General features: G+C 56.9%; 1 protein-coding gene across 2 annotated transcripts; it reads right to left on the bottom strand.

The window, feature by feature from the left end:
- Positions 1 to 851: 851 nt before the first annotated feature.
- Positions 852 to 15,609, bottom strand: RTN4RL2 (reticulon 4 receptor like 2). Of its 2 annotated transcripts, XM_057728637.1 has the most exons (4): positions 15,579 to 15,609; positions 9,501 to 9,982; positions 1,796 to 2,571; positions 852 to 941 (listed from the first exon to the last, which is right to left on the bottom strand). In XM_057728637.1, exons 1-3 carry the CDS (start codon positions 15,607 to 15,609, stop codon positions 1,822 to 1,824), a joined length of 1,263 nt encoding a protein of 420 aa, XP_057584620.1. In that variant the 3' UTR covers positions 852 to 941; positions 1,796 to 1,821. The 2 variants fall into 2 exon arrangements, with proteins under 2 accessions (XP_057584620.1, XP_057584619.1); XM_057728636.1 differs by lacking the exon at positions 852 to 941 and having other exon boundaries at positions 1,286 to 2,571.
- Between the last annotated feature and the right edge of the window lie 1,180 nt (positions 15,610 to 16,789).

The following is a 16,789-nucleotide window of genomic DNA, read 5'->3' as shown; positions in this document are numbered from 1 at the left end:
CCCCTTCAGAGCTCTTGCCTGCCCACCCCCCTCCCCGCCCCCAGTCCCACTCATTAGCCTCCTCAAAGCCAGTCTGACACAGGTCCCTGTGAGACCCCAGGCTTGGCCACTGGGGTCTCACAGGGACCCCAACCTCACACCTTTATCCAAAATCCACCTACCTCAGGTCTTAAGTGTTCACTCGTTCCTGTTTCTGTCTCCTCTTCCCACCATCCTTCTGACTTGTCTGGCCAAGGCAACAAAATCTCAACATCCTTGAACCCTGGCACCCAGGTACCCTCTGTTTCCATCCCCAGCTCCCAAGTTAGAGTCTTAACCCTACATTTGAACCATCAAACATCTCCCCAATTGCTTCTGTCAGATGGGACTCACCCAAGTCCATCTTATCCAGGACTCTTCCCTTTCCCTAGCCTCTGCTCCATACATTGGAAAGACGAAGCTTCTGGTGATACCTCAAGCCAGCAAGACAGCACAACCTGGGATTCTTGTCCCTCTGATCACCCTAGGCCTTGGTTTCTCCACTAACTTGCTTGGAGAACTGCTTCTCTGACCTGTTTCCTCGCTGATGGCTTCTATCTCACAGGTAGAAGGGAAAGAGACCATTTGCCTACAGGGTTGCTGTGTACAGCTGTGCAGGCTGTACACTGCACAAGGGGCAAGTGTGAGCTGAAATCCAGCCTTACGCTGTTTGCTAAAGTGTTTGCTGTGGTTTGGGGCTGGGTTCCTCTGAGGAAGAGGTGCCCTTTTCAGATTTACCCGAAGCCATGTTTGGGCTGGCGGTGACCATGGCTGTCCACATTACTCCTCCTTGCAGGGGAAAGTGGGAACTGCTTTTCTGTAAGGAACAGGGTTAGGGAGAGATGGGTTAGCCAGGCTGGAGGCCTTCCCCAGGCTCAGCTCCTCAGGCACAGACAACTCGGGGTCAGCTGTAGCTGCTTCTCCTGGACAAATGAGAAGGTGAGGTACCATCAGCACCCACTCCTGGCTGTCAGATTTCACCTGGCCTGGGTCCCACCCTGCCTCCCCGGGCTTCAGCTTCTTGTCATAGGCGGAACAGCAAGAAGAACTTTGATGGCACAGAATGGCTCTCCTTTTTCTAACCCTCCTGGCCCTGAAAGCCTGATGGTTCTAAGCCCTCCTCCCACTTCTGAGGTCCTGAACCAACAAATCTTACAGAAGATAAAATAATAGAATTTTTTAATAAATTTTTTTTTTTTCCCAAACAACTTCTGTTGATCTTCACCACACAGGGGCCATGGTGGAGAGGAAAGTTCTCTCCAGGCTCCCTAAAAAGTGTCCAGGGTAGACTTAGGAGAAGAGTATTTCTCCAGTGTCGGGAGGTTGAGGGGGGACTAAGATACGCAGGGGCCTAGGGCTGGCCTGGCCCGGACTGAAGCATCCCTCCAAAGGGCTCCTGGGCGGGGCTCCCTCCCCGGGAGCTTCCAAAGGCTCTGCTGGTGGAAGATGCCCTGCAGACAAAGCCCCTCCCCAGTCCACTGTGGGCACTGGGAGAATGGGTCACCGGCTGCCAGGGGTGCCCACCCCAGCCTCAGGATGGGAACGGGGTTAATGGCCAGAGTTGGGGAGAAGAGGTCTGAGCCACCAGATATGTCCTCCTGGGGCTGCCTTAAGCCAGCAGCCCGGGAGGCAGGGAGAGGTGGCCTGGTCCCAGGGGAAGAGAGGAGCTGGGAAGGAAAAGAAGGCAGCAAGGCCGCTCGGCCGGGGGGCAGTGACCGGGCCAGAGCCGCAGCTGGGGATGGGGGGAGGGGCAGGGAGAGGGGGAGGGGGGACACACCGGCCTCTTCAGTCTCAGCACCGCAGTCAGAGGTGGTGGGGCGCCAGCAGCAAGAGGCAAAGCAGAGGGGCGGGGAGCCCGGCCGAGAGCGCGGGGCCGCGGGAGTCCGGGGGCGCCTGGCAGGCCGCCCCGGGGCACGTCTGCTCGCCCCGCTGGTCCTCGCCCCCGTAACCCCCCCAGTAGTCGTCCTCGGTGGGCGCGTCCCCGCCCGGACGCCCCCGCGGGTCTTCGGCGGGCAGGTCTCGGTAGAGGGTGGAGGGGTCGGCGGGGGGCGCCCCGGCCTCGGCCACCCCGTAAAGGTGGTTGGACGAGCTGTTGCCGCGGGCGCGGCTGCCGGGCCGCGTGGGCGCGGCGGGCGGGCAGGCCTGGAAGTCGGCCTCGCGGAGGGCGCGCAGGTCGCGGCCCTGGCGCTCCGGGGGGGTGGCGCAGGTCACGTCGGAGCTGGACACGCGCGCGCGCTGGAACCAGGCCCAGAGCGGCCGCGCGCGGCAGTCGCACGCCCAGGGGTTGGCGTTGAGCCGCAGGAACTCGAGCGCCGGCAGGTCGGCGAGCGCCTCGCCCGGCAGCGAGGCCAGGCTGTTGTTGAACAGGTAGAGGATGGTGAGGCGGCTGAGGCCGCGGAAGGCCGCGCGGTGCACGCCCTGCAGCCGGTTCCCGTGCAGCAGCAGCCGGTCCAGGCTGCCCAGGCCGCGGAACACGTGCTCCGTGAGCAGCCGCAGGCGGTTCCCGTGGAGGAAGAGGTGGCTCAGGTTGGCCAGGTCCGCGAACAGGTCATCCTGGGGTGGGGGTGGGGGGAGGGGGGAGAAGAAGAGCGGTGAGTGGTCCTGAGACTGTACCGAAGAAATCTGGGAAAGACGGCGAGCATTGTGGTAGAATAGAAAGGGCTCGATCTTCTGATTCATAGAGTCTTGGGTTCTAATTCTGCCTCCCCTAACCTATGTAGAGGTTAATGTGAGAAAAGCAATATAGTTCTTAAAACTTTGGGGGTGCCTCGGAATCCCCTGTAGACCCCTGAGCCCTGCCCCCAGGGTTTCTGATTCAGCAGGTCTTGGAGCGGGGGTGGGGGGAGGAGTGGGGGTGGGGGGGTGGGGGGTGGGGGTGAGAGTCTTCGTGTCTTTACAAGTCCCCGGTGATGCTGCTGCTGGTGGTGGGAGGACCACACTTGGAGAATGAGAACCTCTGATTTGGTTAAGCCTGCAGACTTCCAGCCTCCCTGACTTCAAATCCTGACCTCGTTATTAACTGACACTCGAGCAAGTCACTCAGTATCCTTATGAGTCAGTTTCTTCCTCTGTAAGATGTGGAGATTAAATACAACAACATGTATTAATGCATGTGGTGGACTTGCTATGAGTTAGCCATTATTGTGAACTTGGCCAAGCCAGCAATCTGTTTCCTCATCTTTCAAGTGGGGGTGAGTGTACCTCCTCCTGCGTTTGTTCTGAGGATTAAAGAAGGCAACTCACATACAGATCAGATGGGCACAGGGCCTGGCACATTGGGATCCAGTCCAAAGATGAAGCCCACAGGCTCAGGAGTCAGCAGAGCCCTGGTTCAACTCCAGCTTGCCGTCTTCCCGGCTGCGTTACTTTGGGCAAGTTATTTAGCCTCATTGAGCCTCAGTTTCGTCAGTTTATATAACTCAGAGAACAACTCTTTCAGCAGGCTGAGGGAGGCTTAGATGACATCCTGTAAGGATGCAGTACCCGGTGGGCAAACAGACCACCATCGATAAACAGTGGTTATTATGACAATAGGGTCTTAGTTAGAATTAGGCCCCAACCATTTTCCTCTAACAGAGGAGATTTCTGGGGCCCCAAAGTTCTGCTGCTGGACTGGGACATTAAGGGGACTGTGTCAACTCCAGCCCCCAGAGGCAGCGGGGGAGGGGAAGGAAGCCTGCTGTCCCCCATGCCCCATGCATCACTGCCCCTTCAGAGGGGCTGTCCCACCTGCCCAAGGCTGGGGAGTCTCTGATTGAGGCTGTATTAAGGGCTGGAAGGACCTTGAACTGTGGTTCAGGGGAGTGGAGGAGTGGGTATGCTCCGTGGAGGGGAGAGAGCAGGGGGCTGGCTCTGCATTTTAACCAGTTCACCAAAGTCCTGGTGATGGTCAACCAGACTTGGGAGTTAGTGCTTCTGGATGTACCAGCCCAGCCTACTTTTTTACAGAGGACTGCACTGAGGCCCAGAGAGATGAAGGGCTTGCCAGAGAGGGGACCAGGGCCCCAGTACCGAGGTCCTCCCCTCTTGTGGAGGACATGTCAGCAGACCCAGGAGGTCTGGTTCTGGGGGACAAGGGCATCCTCTATGCTCAAGCCAGCTCCCCAGGGATTCCTGCTTCCTGGCAGTGGCTCTTCCACCCTTCCCTGCCTGGGGCGATGATCCCCCCCACCCCACCCAGGAGCCTGGTCTCAGGCTCTCAGGTTGGGGGAGGGCGTTGACTCCCAGCCCACACCCACAGCCTCCACCTTCCTGTGCTCCTGCGTTTTCTCGCCCCCTCCCATCTGGCTTCCGCCCTCTCCACTACAGGAACTGAGCCTGCCAAGAGCCCTCCTCTTGGCCACATTGAGATCCGTCCCCCTCAACCTTCTCAGCTGCCTGTGACACCAGCGTTCTCTACCCCCTGCTGCCACCGCCCCATGCCCAGCTCAGGTCTCCAGCAGGCTTCCTGCACCTCCGTGGCCTCAGCCTGGCCCAACGTGGCCTGGTGTCCTTGTTCTTTTCTTCTTGGCCCACCAAGGGAGGGGCTGAATCCCTTCCCCTCAAACACCTAACTAGGGTTTCTCTTTTTAACGGAGTGTCAGCAAGAGTAGGACACACCTAGGGACACATGGTCAAAGGATCAATGTGGGGAACAGGGGTAGTTGGCACTTTGGGGACTTCCAGAGGTCAGGAAGGGAAGACAGAAAGTTCAGAGACCCTAGGGAATTCAGGCACCTTTGGCCCACAGCCCCAGATTTTGAGCTGCAGAATTCCTTGATTCCAATCCCCTTCTCCTTCCCTTGGCAAAAGTCCTGCCCCTCCCCTCTCTGAGGGTCAGCCTGGGGTTCCATACCCGCCTCCCCCCATCCAAGCTGTTGCCAAATCCCGCTGCCACTTGCTAGGCTGCAGCTCTCAGATCCGGTCCTTCCTCTCTTCACTGTTAAAACTGTTCTCTGTGCATTAATAAGCTCTTGACTTTCACAGCCCTCGCCCTCCCCCACCACCCTCCCTATCACCCCCTCCCACTGGGCAGAGAGCCTCTGCTAAAGTCATCCTCTTCCATTTCGAAAACCACATTTCCCTTGCCTCCCCCTGGCCCGTTCACGGCTCTCTGCATCCATTTGGAATCTCAAGGCAGCATCCCAGCCCCCTTCCCTGGACAGCATCCTGTTCTTAACCTTGCCTCCCTGCAACCTCCCAGCTCCAGTCTCTGGCACTAATCAAATCAGCTGCTGGACTGTGTGACCTTGGGCAGCTCCCAGCACCTCTCTGAACCTCAGTTTTGTTTTTTTAGTTTTTTTTTCATCCATGAAACAAGGGACTTGAGATTGTTGATCATTAAGATCCAACCTCATCTGATATTAATGAGTGAGTTCTGGAATGTACCTCATTCATTCAACAAGGCTGTATTGAGTATCTACTCTGTGCCAGGCGCCCCCACTCACAGCACCCGCCCATCTACACTGGGTATCATCGCCATCACTTGCGTCAGCAGCTGACTAACCGAGCGCTTACCATGTGCCAGGCTCTGTGTTACACAGATCCCATGTAGTAACCGAATCATCACAACGCTATGAAGCAGATAATGGTATTCTCCCCCATTCACAGATTAGGAGAGGGAGGCCCAGAGAAGGCAAGTGACTGGCCTAGGGTTCAACAGCTAATATGTAGTGGAATGCAGACGTGAGCTCTGCAGACAGGGCTCTGAACAGCTGCACTCTGGAGTCAGACAGACCTGGGCTAATTCTAGGCTATGCCCCTTAAAAGTTGGGTGACCTTGGATGGGTGCCTTCACTTCTCTGAGCCTCAGTGTCCTCAGCTGTTGAATGGGGGAAATGATGCTTCCTCTGGACTGGACATGCCGAGCCCTTTTCAAGTAGCATCTCTTTAATCCTCACAACAAACCCCTGAGTTACAGGTCATTTTCTACATTTCACCGATGGGTCTACTGAAGCTCAGAGTGGTTAAGTAACTTGCCCAAAGCCACAGAGCAAATCAGATCTGCCTGAATGTAAAGACTGCTTTTTTACGCCATGAGGGCTGCTCTAATGATTAAAAGAGAGATAGGTGTCTCTATCATCTGGTTCTACTCCAGTAGGAAATATGCTCCAGGAGAGCAAGGACACTGTTTTTGTTTGCTTCTGAATCCTTGGCACCCAGAACACTGCCTGGCATGTAGTAGGTGCTCAGTAAGTATCTGTGATGAGCGCACCTGGCACGCTGCCTGGCCTACAGCAGACAGTCCATGAGAACCTCCGCCCCACCCCCATTTCCATTTCCACCTTCCTCTGCCTGAAAAGCTGTGGTCCTGTTGCCTGCTCTAGAGCTCCCCTCTCGGGGCAGGCCCGGCTCCCTCTTGGGTCACACCTGCGCTCTGCAGATCTCACCCCGCTCTGCAGATCTCACCCCGGCTCGCATGCTTCCTCACCTGCCTGTGGCATCTCCCAGCCTAGTTTCTCCAGGCAGTTCACAGGCAGAGGCAGTCTCTTCCCTTCTCTTCTATAAAGGGCCAGGTGTGAAGATGTTTCCTTCCCATGATGCCCTGTACCATTCAGGCCAGGAGTGTGCAGAACGAACCCTGCCCATTTCAGAGGACCCCAGCCTCCACTCAGGGTCCCCCTTCCCCAGATCGTTCCTGACCGCAGGCCCTGGCTGCCATTTGTGATGGAGGATCAGGTCATGACGACAAAAGTTATTCAGCACTGAACGATGTGCTTGGTATATACGAACTCATTTACTCTTTATAGCCATTCTTTATGGAAGGTATTATTTGTATTAATCCCATCTTATTTATTGATTTTTTTTTGGCTGTGCTGTGAAGCATGTGGATCTTAGCTCCCTGACCAGGGATCAAACCTGTACCCCCTGCAGTGGAAGCCCAGAGTCTTAACCTTAATAGGGAGCACCAGGGAAGTCCCTATTATTCCCATCTTAAAGATGAGAAAACAGGTTCATGGGGGGGAGGGGGTGCAACTTGTCTAAAGTTAAATAAGTCAGAAAATAGCAGAGCAGGGATTCCTCACTCTGAGCAACTAATATATGTTGATAAGGAGGTCAGGTTTTCTGTCGTAGTGGCAGGCGCACTACTAGTAATAATTAACAGTAATAATAATGATAACCCCATATACTGATGTGGCCCTGTGCTAAATTTGAATCCTTACAAAGCTTCTTAGATGAGGGTTATTGTTAAGTATTATCATGATTGTCATCTTACACATGAGGAAATGGAGATGGAGAGGGGTGGAGTACTTCCAGAGTCACAAGGGAGATAGGATCTGAACTTAGGTCTGGCAGACTCCAAAGCACGTGCTTCCCTGGCAGTGCCGTGGTTAAGACTCCGCGCTCCATTGCAGGGGACGCGGGTTTGATCCCTGGTCAGAGAACTAAGATCCCACATGCTGCACAGCTTGGCCAAGAACAAAACAAAACAAAACAAAGCACGTGCTTTCGAAAATGAACCTGCTCTGCTGTATTCTGAGTACTGTTCGCCCTGCACCCGGTCAGCCCCCAGTGGAGAGTTCTGAGTGATGAAAATGGCCTGAAGTGTCCTCAGACCATGAAAGCTCAAGTACCACCAGCTCTTCCTGGTTGTGTGTCCTCAGAAACTTCATTTTATGTCCCTACTGCCCCTAACCATCCCTACTGCCCGTCTGTTGTGAGGTTTGATGTGATACCATGAATACGTAAGCCACCAGGCACATGGACAATGGTTTGGGAGATCTTGATCTCAGCTTCCGCATACTTTCTATAAGGAGGTATAAACAATCTCCCAACAGGGCTGTAGAAATGAGATGAGGTGACTGAGCACACTTTGGAAACCATGATATGCAAAGTGAGGAAGGAAAAAAAAGGAGGGAGTATTCTGGGACCCACCCATGGTCTCAGTATAATCCTTGAAGTTGACCCATATCTTCAGGAGAGGGTCCAAGATGGGCCATTTCACTGAGACCAGCATTAAATGAGGCTTGTTTCTCTTTTTAAAATAGTATGTTAACAAGCATTTATAGAGTGCTTACCATATGCCAAGCACTATTCCAAGTGCTTTACAAGTTATTCATGCACTTAACACTTACAAAATCCCTAGGAGATGGGTGCTATGGCCACCCCCATTTTACAGATGGAAAAACTGAGGCACAGGGAGGTTAAAAAAAATGCCACACACTTGTAAGTGGCAGAGTTGATACCCATAAAGTCTTTAGCACAGTGCCTGACGCATGGTGTGCCCGCCAAGTGCTCGTGGGCTATTATTATCATTACTTATGCAACAATAATAACACGCAATATAATTTCCCAACATACTGTGTATTTTACTTCTTGTCTCTCCCCACCACTAGAATGCTCTCTGCGAAGGCAGGAGTTTCATCTGTTTGGTTCCCTGCCCTTTTCTCAGCACCAAGCACGTACTGGGTGCTTGATAAATGTTAAATTATTATTGCTGTTGTTATTACAATTCATGGCATCAAACCCACCGGGCAGGCCTCAACCCGGGATGGGGGGGAGGAAGTGCCTTCCAGGCTGGTGTGGGGAGAGGGCAGAGTTTGGATATCCAGAGGCTGTATAGCTGAGGGAGAATTTTCTCCCAGAGTGGTTTAGAGGGTGTGTTATTGCTTCCTGGGGAAATAGAATGGGAGGATTCGACTGTCAGACAGTCAGCATAACAACAACAATAAACGATATTTAGATCAATAATAATAACAATAAATAGCAATTACTGTTATTCCTTCCATTTTCAGAGCATTGGTTTTCCAGCTACTTAACAGCTCTTTACCCTTTTTTTTTTCCTACTCCCATTGCACTGATACAGCAGATTTGGGGGATAGGTTTGGGGGACGGAATTGAGGAAGGGTAGGGTTTCCCCTTGTCCCACGACCCAGTGAGGTGGAGAGAGCTGGAACCTTCTATGGGATACCAGTTGCAGTGACTGCCCTTTTGCCCACCTCCCTATGATGTGGGAGGGCATGGGGGTGGGTGAGAAAAGCCACCACCAAGGCCTTCAGGCTGGGGTGCATGGCGAAAGGCAGAGTCCCCCGGAGGCAAACAAGGGGGAAAGAAGAGATCACAGAAAGAGACACACATACACACCCAGACAGACATGGGGGTGTGTGTGGAGTGGGCGTGTGAAGGGAGACAGACAGAAGAGGCAGAGGAAGACAGATGGGGGGAGGCAAGTCAGTGAGCGAGACAGAGAGGGACAGAAAGGGAGACACAGACAGGCAGAGGGAGTCAGGTGGGGGGTGGGGAGTTAGTGACAAATAAAGATAGAGACAAAATAAAGAAAAGCCCCTGGAGAAAGTGGGAGGGATAGAAACCTAGAAAAGGGACAGAGAAATAGAGTGCTGAGACCCAGGCCGGAAGGGTGCACAAGGACAGAGGAGCCAAGAGGTCCCAGGAGGAGAGAGGAAAGCAGAAGAGGACTGCGTGCGTGCGTGCGTGCGTGTGTGTGTGTGTGTGTGTGTGTGTGTATGCGCGTGTGCGCGCGCGCCCGGGCGGGGCCGGCTCACCTGTAGGTGTAGCAGGCTGTTCTCCTGGAGGTAGAGGTACTGCAGGCTGACCAGGCCGCGGAAGATGTTGCCAGGCAGGCTGCTGAGCTGACAGCGGTACAGATGCAGCGACTGCAGCCGCTCCAGGCCCTGGAAGGTGTCGGGCTCCAGAGAGCGCAGGTGCCGGTTGTCGCCGAGGTCCAGCTCCTCGAGCGCCTGCAGGTGGCGGAAGGTGCCCGGATAGATGGTGGAGAGGTTGTTGGAGAAGAGCCACAGGGTGAGCAGGTTGGGCCCGAAGGTGCCGGGCCGCAGCGTGCGGATGAGGTTGTTCTGCAGGAAGAGGCGCTGCGTGCTGAGCGGCAGGGACAGCGGCACCGACGAGAAGTTGTTGGCCTGGCAGCTCACGGTGGGCGGGGACGAGTAGCAGGTGCAGAGCATGGGGCAGCTGGGGGCAGCTGGGGGCAGGGCCAGGAGCATCAGCAGGAGGCAGGCCGGGGCGGGACCTGTGGAGAGAAGGGGGGCGGTCTCTCTTGGCTGGCTGCGAGGGTGGGAGAGTCGGCGGAGGGGGGGAAAGCTCCACCCACCCAACCCTAGCGGGACCCTTGCTGGGGGCCTTGCGTTCCCAGGTTGGGTGGGTGGTTCTGGATGCAAGAGTTGCAGGAGGCCCTGGTCACGTCTGCTTTTGGAGACTCTGGTATATTCAAAAATAGAGAAACGCCAAGAGGACACTTTGATAGGTTGAAAGTTGTTTGATGAGTGATCGTCTACTTTCATTCCTGTTTTCACTATGGTGGGTTCGACCATGACTTTGGTCTTGAGACTTGGGCCAGACCGTGCTTTGCTGTGGGGGGCAGTCCTATACAACGTCCTCTATAGGGTGTTTAGCAGCATCCCTGTCCTCTACCCATTAGATGTATACCCCCCCCCCACCACCATGATAACCAAAATGTCTCCAGATATTGCCAAATATCACCTGGGGAGCAAAAGTGACCCCATCTGAGAACAGGTGGAACTAAATTGAGACCCTCTGTGAATCTAAGGCCCATGTAAAATGTCTCTCTGGTTACCCTGGGTCTTGCTGGCCCACTGGTGACCACAGCCCTCCTCCCTCACCTCTCCACACAGGAGTGGCTCTTAGGGATCAAGGGGCAGTGGGTCTCTAACTGGTGCCACCAGCCACCAGCAACAGAATCAGTGCTGGGTGAGGAGTGGGGCGGGGGGAGGGGTGTCCTGGAAAGAATGCAGCATCCCTGGTGGGGGGGGGGGGGGCGGAGATAGCCCAAGACTGCATTTTACACCCCAGGCTCCTCTCATTCAACATCACTTAAAAAAATTTTGTTTTCAAAGTAACTTTTGAAGGTTGACTATGATCCAGCCTTCTTATGATACAGATGGAGAGGCAGGTCCAGGGAGGGCCAAGGGCCTGGGGGCTAAAGAGTCGTGTCTAGGCCCCAGTACCCCGAGCTATATATATAGCAGGGCTGTGGGGCCCCTTATCCATCCCTGTGCCCTGCCCTTCTGACCCTCACTGCCGCTGATGACGTTCTGGGCTGGAACTACATTGACCTCTCCCCTTTATCACGACTTCCAGATGAGTCTGGGGATTTTCTTGCGGCAGGTTTTGCACCCCAAAAGACAGGCGGTCATTCTCTGGGTATGTATGGAATGACCACCTTCTGATCCAAGCAGTGTGCTACCCCTGCGAGGGCAGAGGAAGACCTTTGCCCTTGGACCCAAGTACCTGAGATCCTGGGCCCTCAGGGGGAGAGACTGAGGGGTCCGTGACTTTCAGCGACGCCTGGTGTCAGAGGTTGCTGTATGATGCCCGTGTGAGCCCGCCACTCTCTACATGACGTGCTGCTGAGCCCGGGGTGGGCACATGGCACCGACGGCCCCGCGTGTGGCGCGGACATCACGGAAGCTGGGCTGGGCCTCCTCCCGTGGAGGAACGCAAAGACGGAGGGTGGGGGACCACGGCCCACCAAGAGCATCCCGGGCCCTCCCCGTGCGCCGCACCGATGCGTGCAAGTGTGTGCCGGTGGTGCTCCGCGTGTGTGTGAGTGCCGGGCCCCGTGCGTGTGTAGGCTGGGTGTGATGTAATACTCAGTGACACAGCGGCTGCTGTTCTATTCGTTCACACCACCTCCGCGTTTCTCGGCCCTTCTCACCCCTCCCCCGTGCGGCGTTTCACGATTACTTTCTCCTCCCGAGTTTTTCAGAGCCACGTGGGGTGGAGGAGTGCGTCTCTCACCCCTCAACCCAACCAGGCAGGGGTGGGGTGCAGGAACCCTGTAGGGAGCCCTGAGTGGGTTTCAGGAGGGCTGAGGTTTGGGGGGCTTAGAACAGGAGATCTCAGAGCTGGAAAAGCCTCCAGGTTCATCTGGTTCAAGCGTTGGTTCTCCTGACGTGATGGCTGGGGCTCAGAGAGGGCAAGTGACTTGCCCAAGGTCACACAGCAACGTGGTTGCCAGGGCAAGGACTAGAAAGGAGTCTCCTGATGACGGGCCAGGGCACTTCCCTTCCTGGTGGAGTCACCCTCTAAGCTCGCTTCCCCAAGGACTTGACACCAGGGAAAGCCAAATCCCTCTCTGATCCCTTAATCCCACCCCTTATCCACAAGCTCACAGAGTGTGCATTCAGAAAGCCGCCAGCCCGCCCGGAGGATTATGGAGCTTTTTCCTCAGCCTCGAGGGCTGACTGTTACCCCAGGAGAGACAGAGGAAAGGACAGAGTGATCCCAGAGTGCTCCAGAGTCGGGAGCAGTCCCCTGGCACCAGGGTCTCTTCCAGCCCCGAGGCCGAGCTCAGCAGGGGCTGGCAGGGGCCCCACTCACTCTAACCCACAATTCCCTGGCCCCCTGCTTGCCCGCACAGGGGGCTCCTCTCTTCGTTTCCCACGCCCCCTCCCTCTTGCCCCTCTGTCTTCCCCCATCACGGCCCACCTCCCCAAGGCCGAGATGGTGCTCCCTGCAGGCTCTTTGAGGAGGGGCCCTGAGCAGGGGGCCCCTCCATGACAGCTGCTGCGTAACAGGGACTCTGTTGCCATTTCTGGCCCTCCCTGCCACCGCCGCCGTGCAAAGCAGCTGTAACTCAAGGAACCTCATCTATAATTCAGGCTGCGGCTCTCACTGGAAGCGAGGAGGAGGGGACGGTGGGGGGCTCTGGATTTCTCTGCCCCCGGGCCTGGCTGGAGTGCTCCTGGGCAGAGGCAGCAGGGCCTGGTGAGCTGTGCCTTTTTCTCCCTCCTCCGCCCTCAGCTCCTGCCCAGTGTGTGTGCCCTTTTCCTTCTTGCCACCATCGCCTCCCCGCCCCCTGTTCTCCCCGCTCTTCACCATCACGCCTTCCTTCCAGGCCCGTGTCTTCTCTCTCTCCCCGAGGACCACAGTTCCACTCCTGGCCCCCCATTTTGTGCATCCCTGGCAAAGACTGGGGCAAGATGCACAGAGTGTCAGAGCAGGAAGCAGGGGACACCTCCTCAGCCATCAGAAGCAAACCCCTTAGTTCACAGGCCACACCATCAAGGGCTGGGCAGAGGCAGAGTCCATTTTTGAGTGAGCAGCCCAGGCCCTGACCCGAATCTCTGTCCATCTGCCTTCAATATCTTTCTTGAAGGCTTCATTTTAACTCCCTCCTACTACTATCTGGGCCAAGGAAAGCCCATTCCAACAGCCTCCCCCACCCTCTCTGTTCATCCCATCCTATCTCCCCCTTTTTTTCCCCCTAAAGTCAGAAGGTGATGGCTAGAGTTGCAGGGGAGTGCAGAGCAGGGATGGGCAGAAACCATCTGTTATTAAACACCTATTCTGTGCCAGCCTCTGTATTTGCACGTGTCTTTACGCATGGAACACAGCATAACATAGCCCCTCTGAGATCAATATTATGACCCTCAATTTGTAGATGAGGGGAGGGAGGCTCTTCAACATGAAATGAGTTGCCCCAGGTCATGCAGCTAGTACAAGGTGGAACCCAGATTGGACAAGTCCATGTCAAAAGGGACCCTCTGACCTTTCTTTGGGAGATCCCACATCATCCACAGAAACCACCCCTGAGTGTGAGAGTTTGCTGCACTTGAGGTAAAGGGAGGAGAGAAATTGCACCCAGGTGCACAGGGCTGGGCCAGCAATGACATCGGGTCTGTTTGGCTATTCAGGGTCAAGGTCAGGAAGGGACCCAGGCTCTCTGCCACTTTCCCCTCCTGGGCTCCAGGCTGTGGTTGTTCTAGGAAGTCAGGAAGAGATGACCAGTGTCCAGAAGATGTGGCCAGAACTGACCAGGGGAGGGAAGGGAGAGAGGTCAGGACATGGTATTGATCCTGGAAGGCCTAGGTGCCCAGAGCCAAAAAAGTATCCATTCACCAAGAACCCATTGTCGAGGACACTGGGCTCTCATCCTGGAGCCCCAAGGCTCACAAACAAAGTGCTCAGCCCGGGAGCCACCATTAAGTCCAGAGATCCCTGTGAAAGAAGAAACTTGAGGAGGAAGCAGATGGACCCAGTGTAGAGGCAGGAGCTAGGGTGCCAACCCACAGGGCAGAGTGGCTCCAGGAAAAGTGCTCCCTGGAAAGGGAGTCAAGGCCTCTGGTTCTGAAGGAGGGGCACAGGGTCCCAGACAAGAAGCAACAGCTCCACACCCCAAAGGGCTGGGCTGCCGGGCAGATGCTGAGGGAGCAGGGGCCGAGGAGGTGGGGGCCGAGAAGCAGAACGGAGGTGGTGGCGATGCCAGTGACGCAGGGGCCTGGGGAGGCACTGACGCGGGCGACGGAGGTTTAGAGCTGCTGCAAACAGCTTCTCACTCTGCCAGAATGTAACACCCCAAAATAAGCAGGATCCGTCGACGGGGGCCCAGAGATATAAATAGCAGCACGGAGCCAGCCGGGGTGCCCACCCTCAGAGGCTGCCACCCCACTCGAATGTCCTTCCCCTCTCCCCCTCACAGCCACCCCCAAGACCCTGAGCTCAGAGCCCAAGGGCTGGCCCACTGGCCACTCCCTGAGAGAAGGGATGTGACAGGCAGGCGCTTTGGAAATGGAGGGCTTCCCACGTGGAAGTGGTTACCAGAAGTCTCTTTGTCTCATCCTTTGGCAGCCCCCCTGGTCTCTCTCTCTCTCTTCCCTTTCTCCTCCTTCTTCCTTTCCTCCCTTTCCAGCCCTCATCCCCATCCTGATCCACCCCAGCCCCTCTCCCATCTCTGGTTTCCCATCCCCGGTTTCCCATCCCCAACCCTAGAGCTCATCCAGACCCTGTTCCCCTGTTCCTGACAACCCATCTCTGTCCACCATCCCCATCCTCCTCTGGTTTCTGGCTTTCTGATCTTCTCACTCCTCTTTTCTTCCCGATCCCTAGGGTCCCAGCCCTCATTCTCTTTCCTGTTTCTCCCACCCCCAGGTTCTGGGTCCCTGTCCCTAGTCTTCTCCCTAGTCCTCCCCTAATCTGTTCTCCCCTCTCCTTCCCTCTTCCACTGTCCTCACCGGGGGCTCACTTCCCTCCAAGCTTTTCCCGTCTAACCTTTATTCCTCCTCCTCCTCTTCCTCCTTCCTATCCCTCTCCCTCTGACCCCTTCCCCAACCCACCCCCAATCTCTGGCCCACACCCTTGTCTGTCACTCAATACGTGGCACTATCCCCTGTCTAGCGCCCTCCATCTGTTCTACAGGGGAAGGCCATTTGGATTTCCCTCTGCGCCCCGGATCCTCCCAGACAGCCCCCTAACCTCATCCCTCGTCCTCCCAGGTGACTGGAAAGTGCTGAGGCACGGGGCACGAGAAGTTGCTGAGTCGGCGCTTCCCCAGCCTGCCCGAGTCCTCAGCGTCCCCCGGAGCAGGTGGAGCCGGGACAGCGGAACCTGAGCCTCCCTCCCCACCCCACCCCCGGGCCCAGTCCTTCTGCCCGCTGCGTCCCCCCTCGGTCACGAGCTCCCCCGCACAGCCCAGCAGGCTCCGAGTCGGGAGCGCAGCTCCTGCCGGCAGCTCTGGGGGCGGGGGCGGGGCCCCGGGCTAAGCCTTTTTCGCTCCCAGGCTACCCCCACCCCCACGACTGCCCCACCCTCGCGCCCCGCTCCCCGCCAGAGGATGCTCTCTGCCCTCTCGCAGGCTGGGGTCCTACCTTGCAGCAGGCTCCTGAGCCCGGGCAGCATCTTGTCTCGACGCTCGGGGAGGGGGCGGCGGGGGGAGGGTGCTCCCACTCGCTCCCTGAGCCCGCCAGACGGACGGCGGGGACCCCGCGGGGCTCCGGGAGGGCCCGGAAGTCCCCGGGCTGTGTGGCCGGGCCGCGGCGCTCTACCCTGCGCCCCCCGGGCTGCGAACCTCGGGAGGAGCCATCGGCCCCGACGGGACGAGGCGGGGCGCGACGGGACGGGGAGGGCTCGGGCTGGCCGTCGACGCCCGGTGCCCGCGCCCCCTAGCAGCGCAGGCAGCGCGCGGGTCCGTCAGTCCGTCGGTCCGTGCGCCCCGGCTGCTCGCCGAGGGAGAGTGGGGACAGCGAGGATGCTCTTCCCAACCACCCCCCTTCTTCCCGCACTCGTTGGCTCCTCCCTCGCTTCCTAGCTTGCCGACTTAACCCTTTCCTGGCCACTAGGAGGCGGGAGCGCCTTTCTAGCCCCCTCCATTCCGGCCCCCTCCCTTTCTTGGGGGACCCGGAGGACTGTGTTCGATCGCCTGCGCGGCGCCACGCTTCTAGAGAAATCCCTTCCTGATGGGGTGCGGTGGTGTAAGGGAATCCCGTGGACTTGCCCAGTTCCCCACTCCCAACTTTCCCGGAGGAGCCGGGCTCCTGGGTCACCTCCCCCTCCTTGCCGGCCCCCAGGGACCTAAGCCCAGGTCTCCTGTGTTCCTCTCCTCTGGGGAAGCTCCGAGATTCCACTTTCCCTTCCGTTCCCAGACCCCGAGCCCTGAGCGTGTGCGACTATAAGAATAGTATATGCTTGCTAGAGTTTGTGGGTGCAAGATCGAGTGCATATGAACGTGCCCGCGAGCGCAAGGATGCTTGTGCAGGTGTGACTGAGTGCTTGCAACGTTATCTTTTATACGGGCCGGGGAAGCAGGGGCACCTGAGTGTGCGAACGGATGAGCCGCTGAGTGTCCGCCAGCGCGCGTGTCTGCGCGGATGGGAAACAGGCGGCAGTGTGAGAGTTTGGCGCAAGCGAGTTTGCGGATGGGTGGCCAGGGTGTGTGTACCTTGGCGTGTGTATGCCCCTTAATGCGTTTGCGAGCGGGTGCAAGTTTGGGTGCGCGTGTGTCTCCTCGCCCGCGAGGGGCATAGAAGACTCAAAGGTGGGAGGAGAGCGCTGGCTTCACGGGAGCTTCTTCTACTTCCTT

This window comes from Hippopotamus amphibius, chromosome 3 (genome assembly GCF_030028045.1).
Source record: "Hippopotamus amphibius kiboko isolate mHipAmp2 chromosome 3, mHipAmp2.hap2, whole genome shotgun sequence".
NCBI lineage: Eukaryota > Metazoa > Chordata > Mammalia > Artiodactyla > Hippopotamidae > Hippopotamus > Hippopotamus amphibius.
Note: the sequence above shows the minus strand (reverse complement) of the source record. Positions and strands in the feature narration are given on the sequence as shown.

What these genes read in the sequence shown, in the direction of transcription:
- RTN4RL2 (XM_057728637.1), bottom strand. Translation starts at nt 15,609, where the DNA reads ATGCTGCCCGGGCTCAGGAGCCTGCTGCAAG. An exon ending in GCTCAGGAGCCTGCTGCAAG is followed by an intron (nt 9,983 to 15,578) that starts GTAGGACCCCAG and finishes TTCTCTCCACAG; the next exon opens with GTCCCGCCCCGGCCTGCCTC. An exon ending in ACAGCCTGCTACACCTACAG is followed by an intron (nt 2,572 to 9,500) that starts GTGAGCCGGCCC and finishes CCCCCACCCCAG; the next exon opens with GATGACCTGTTCGCGGACCT.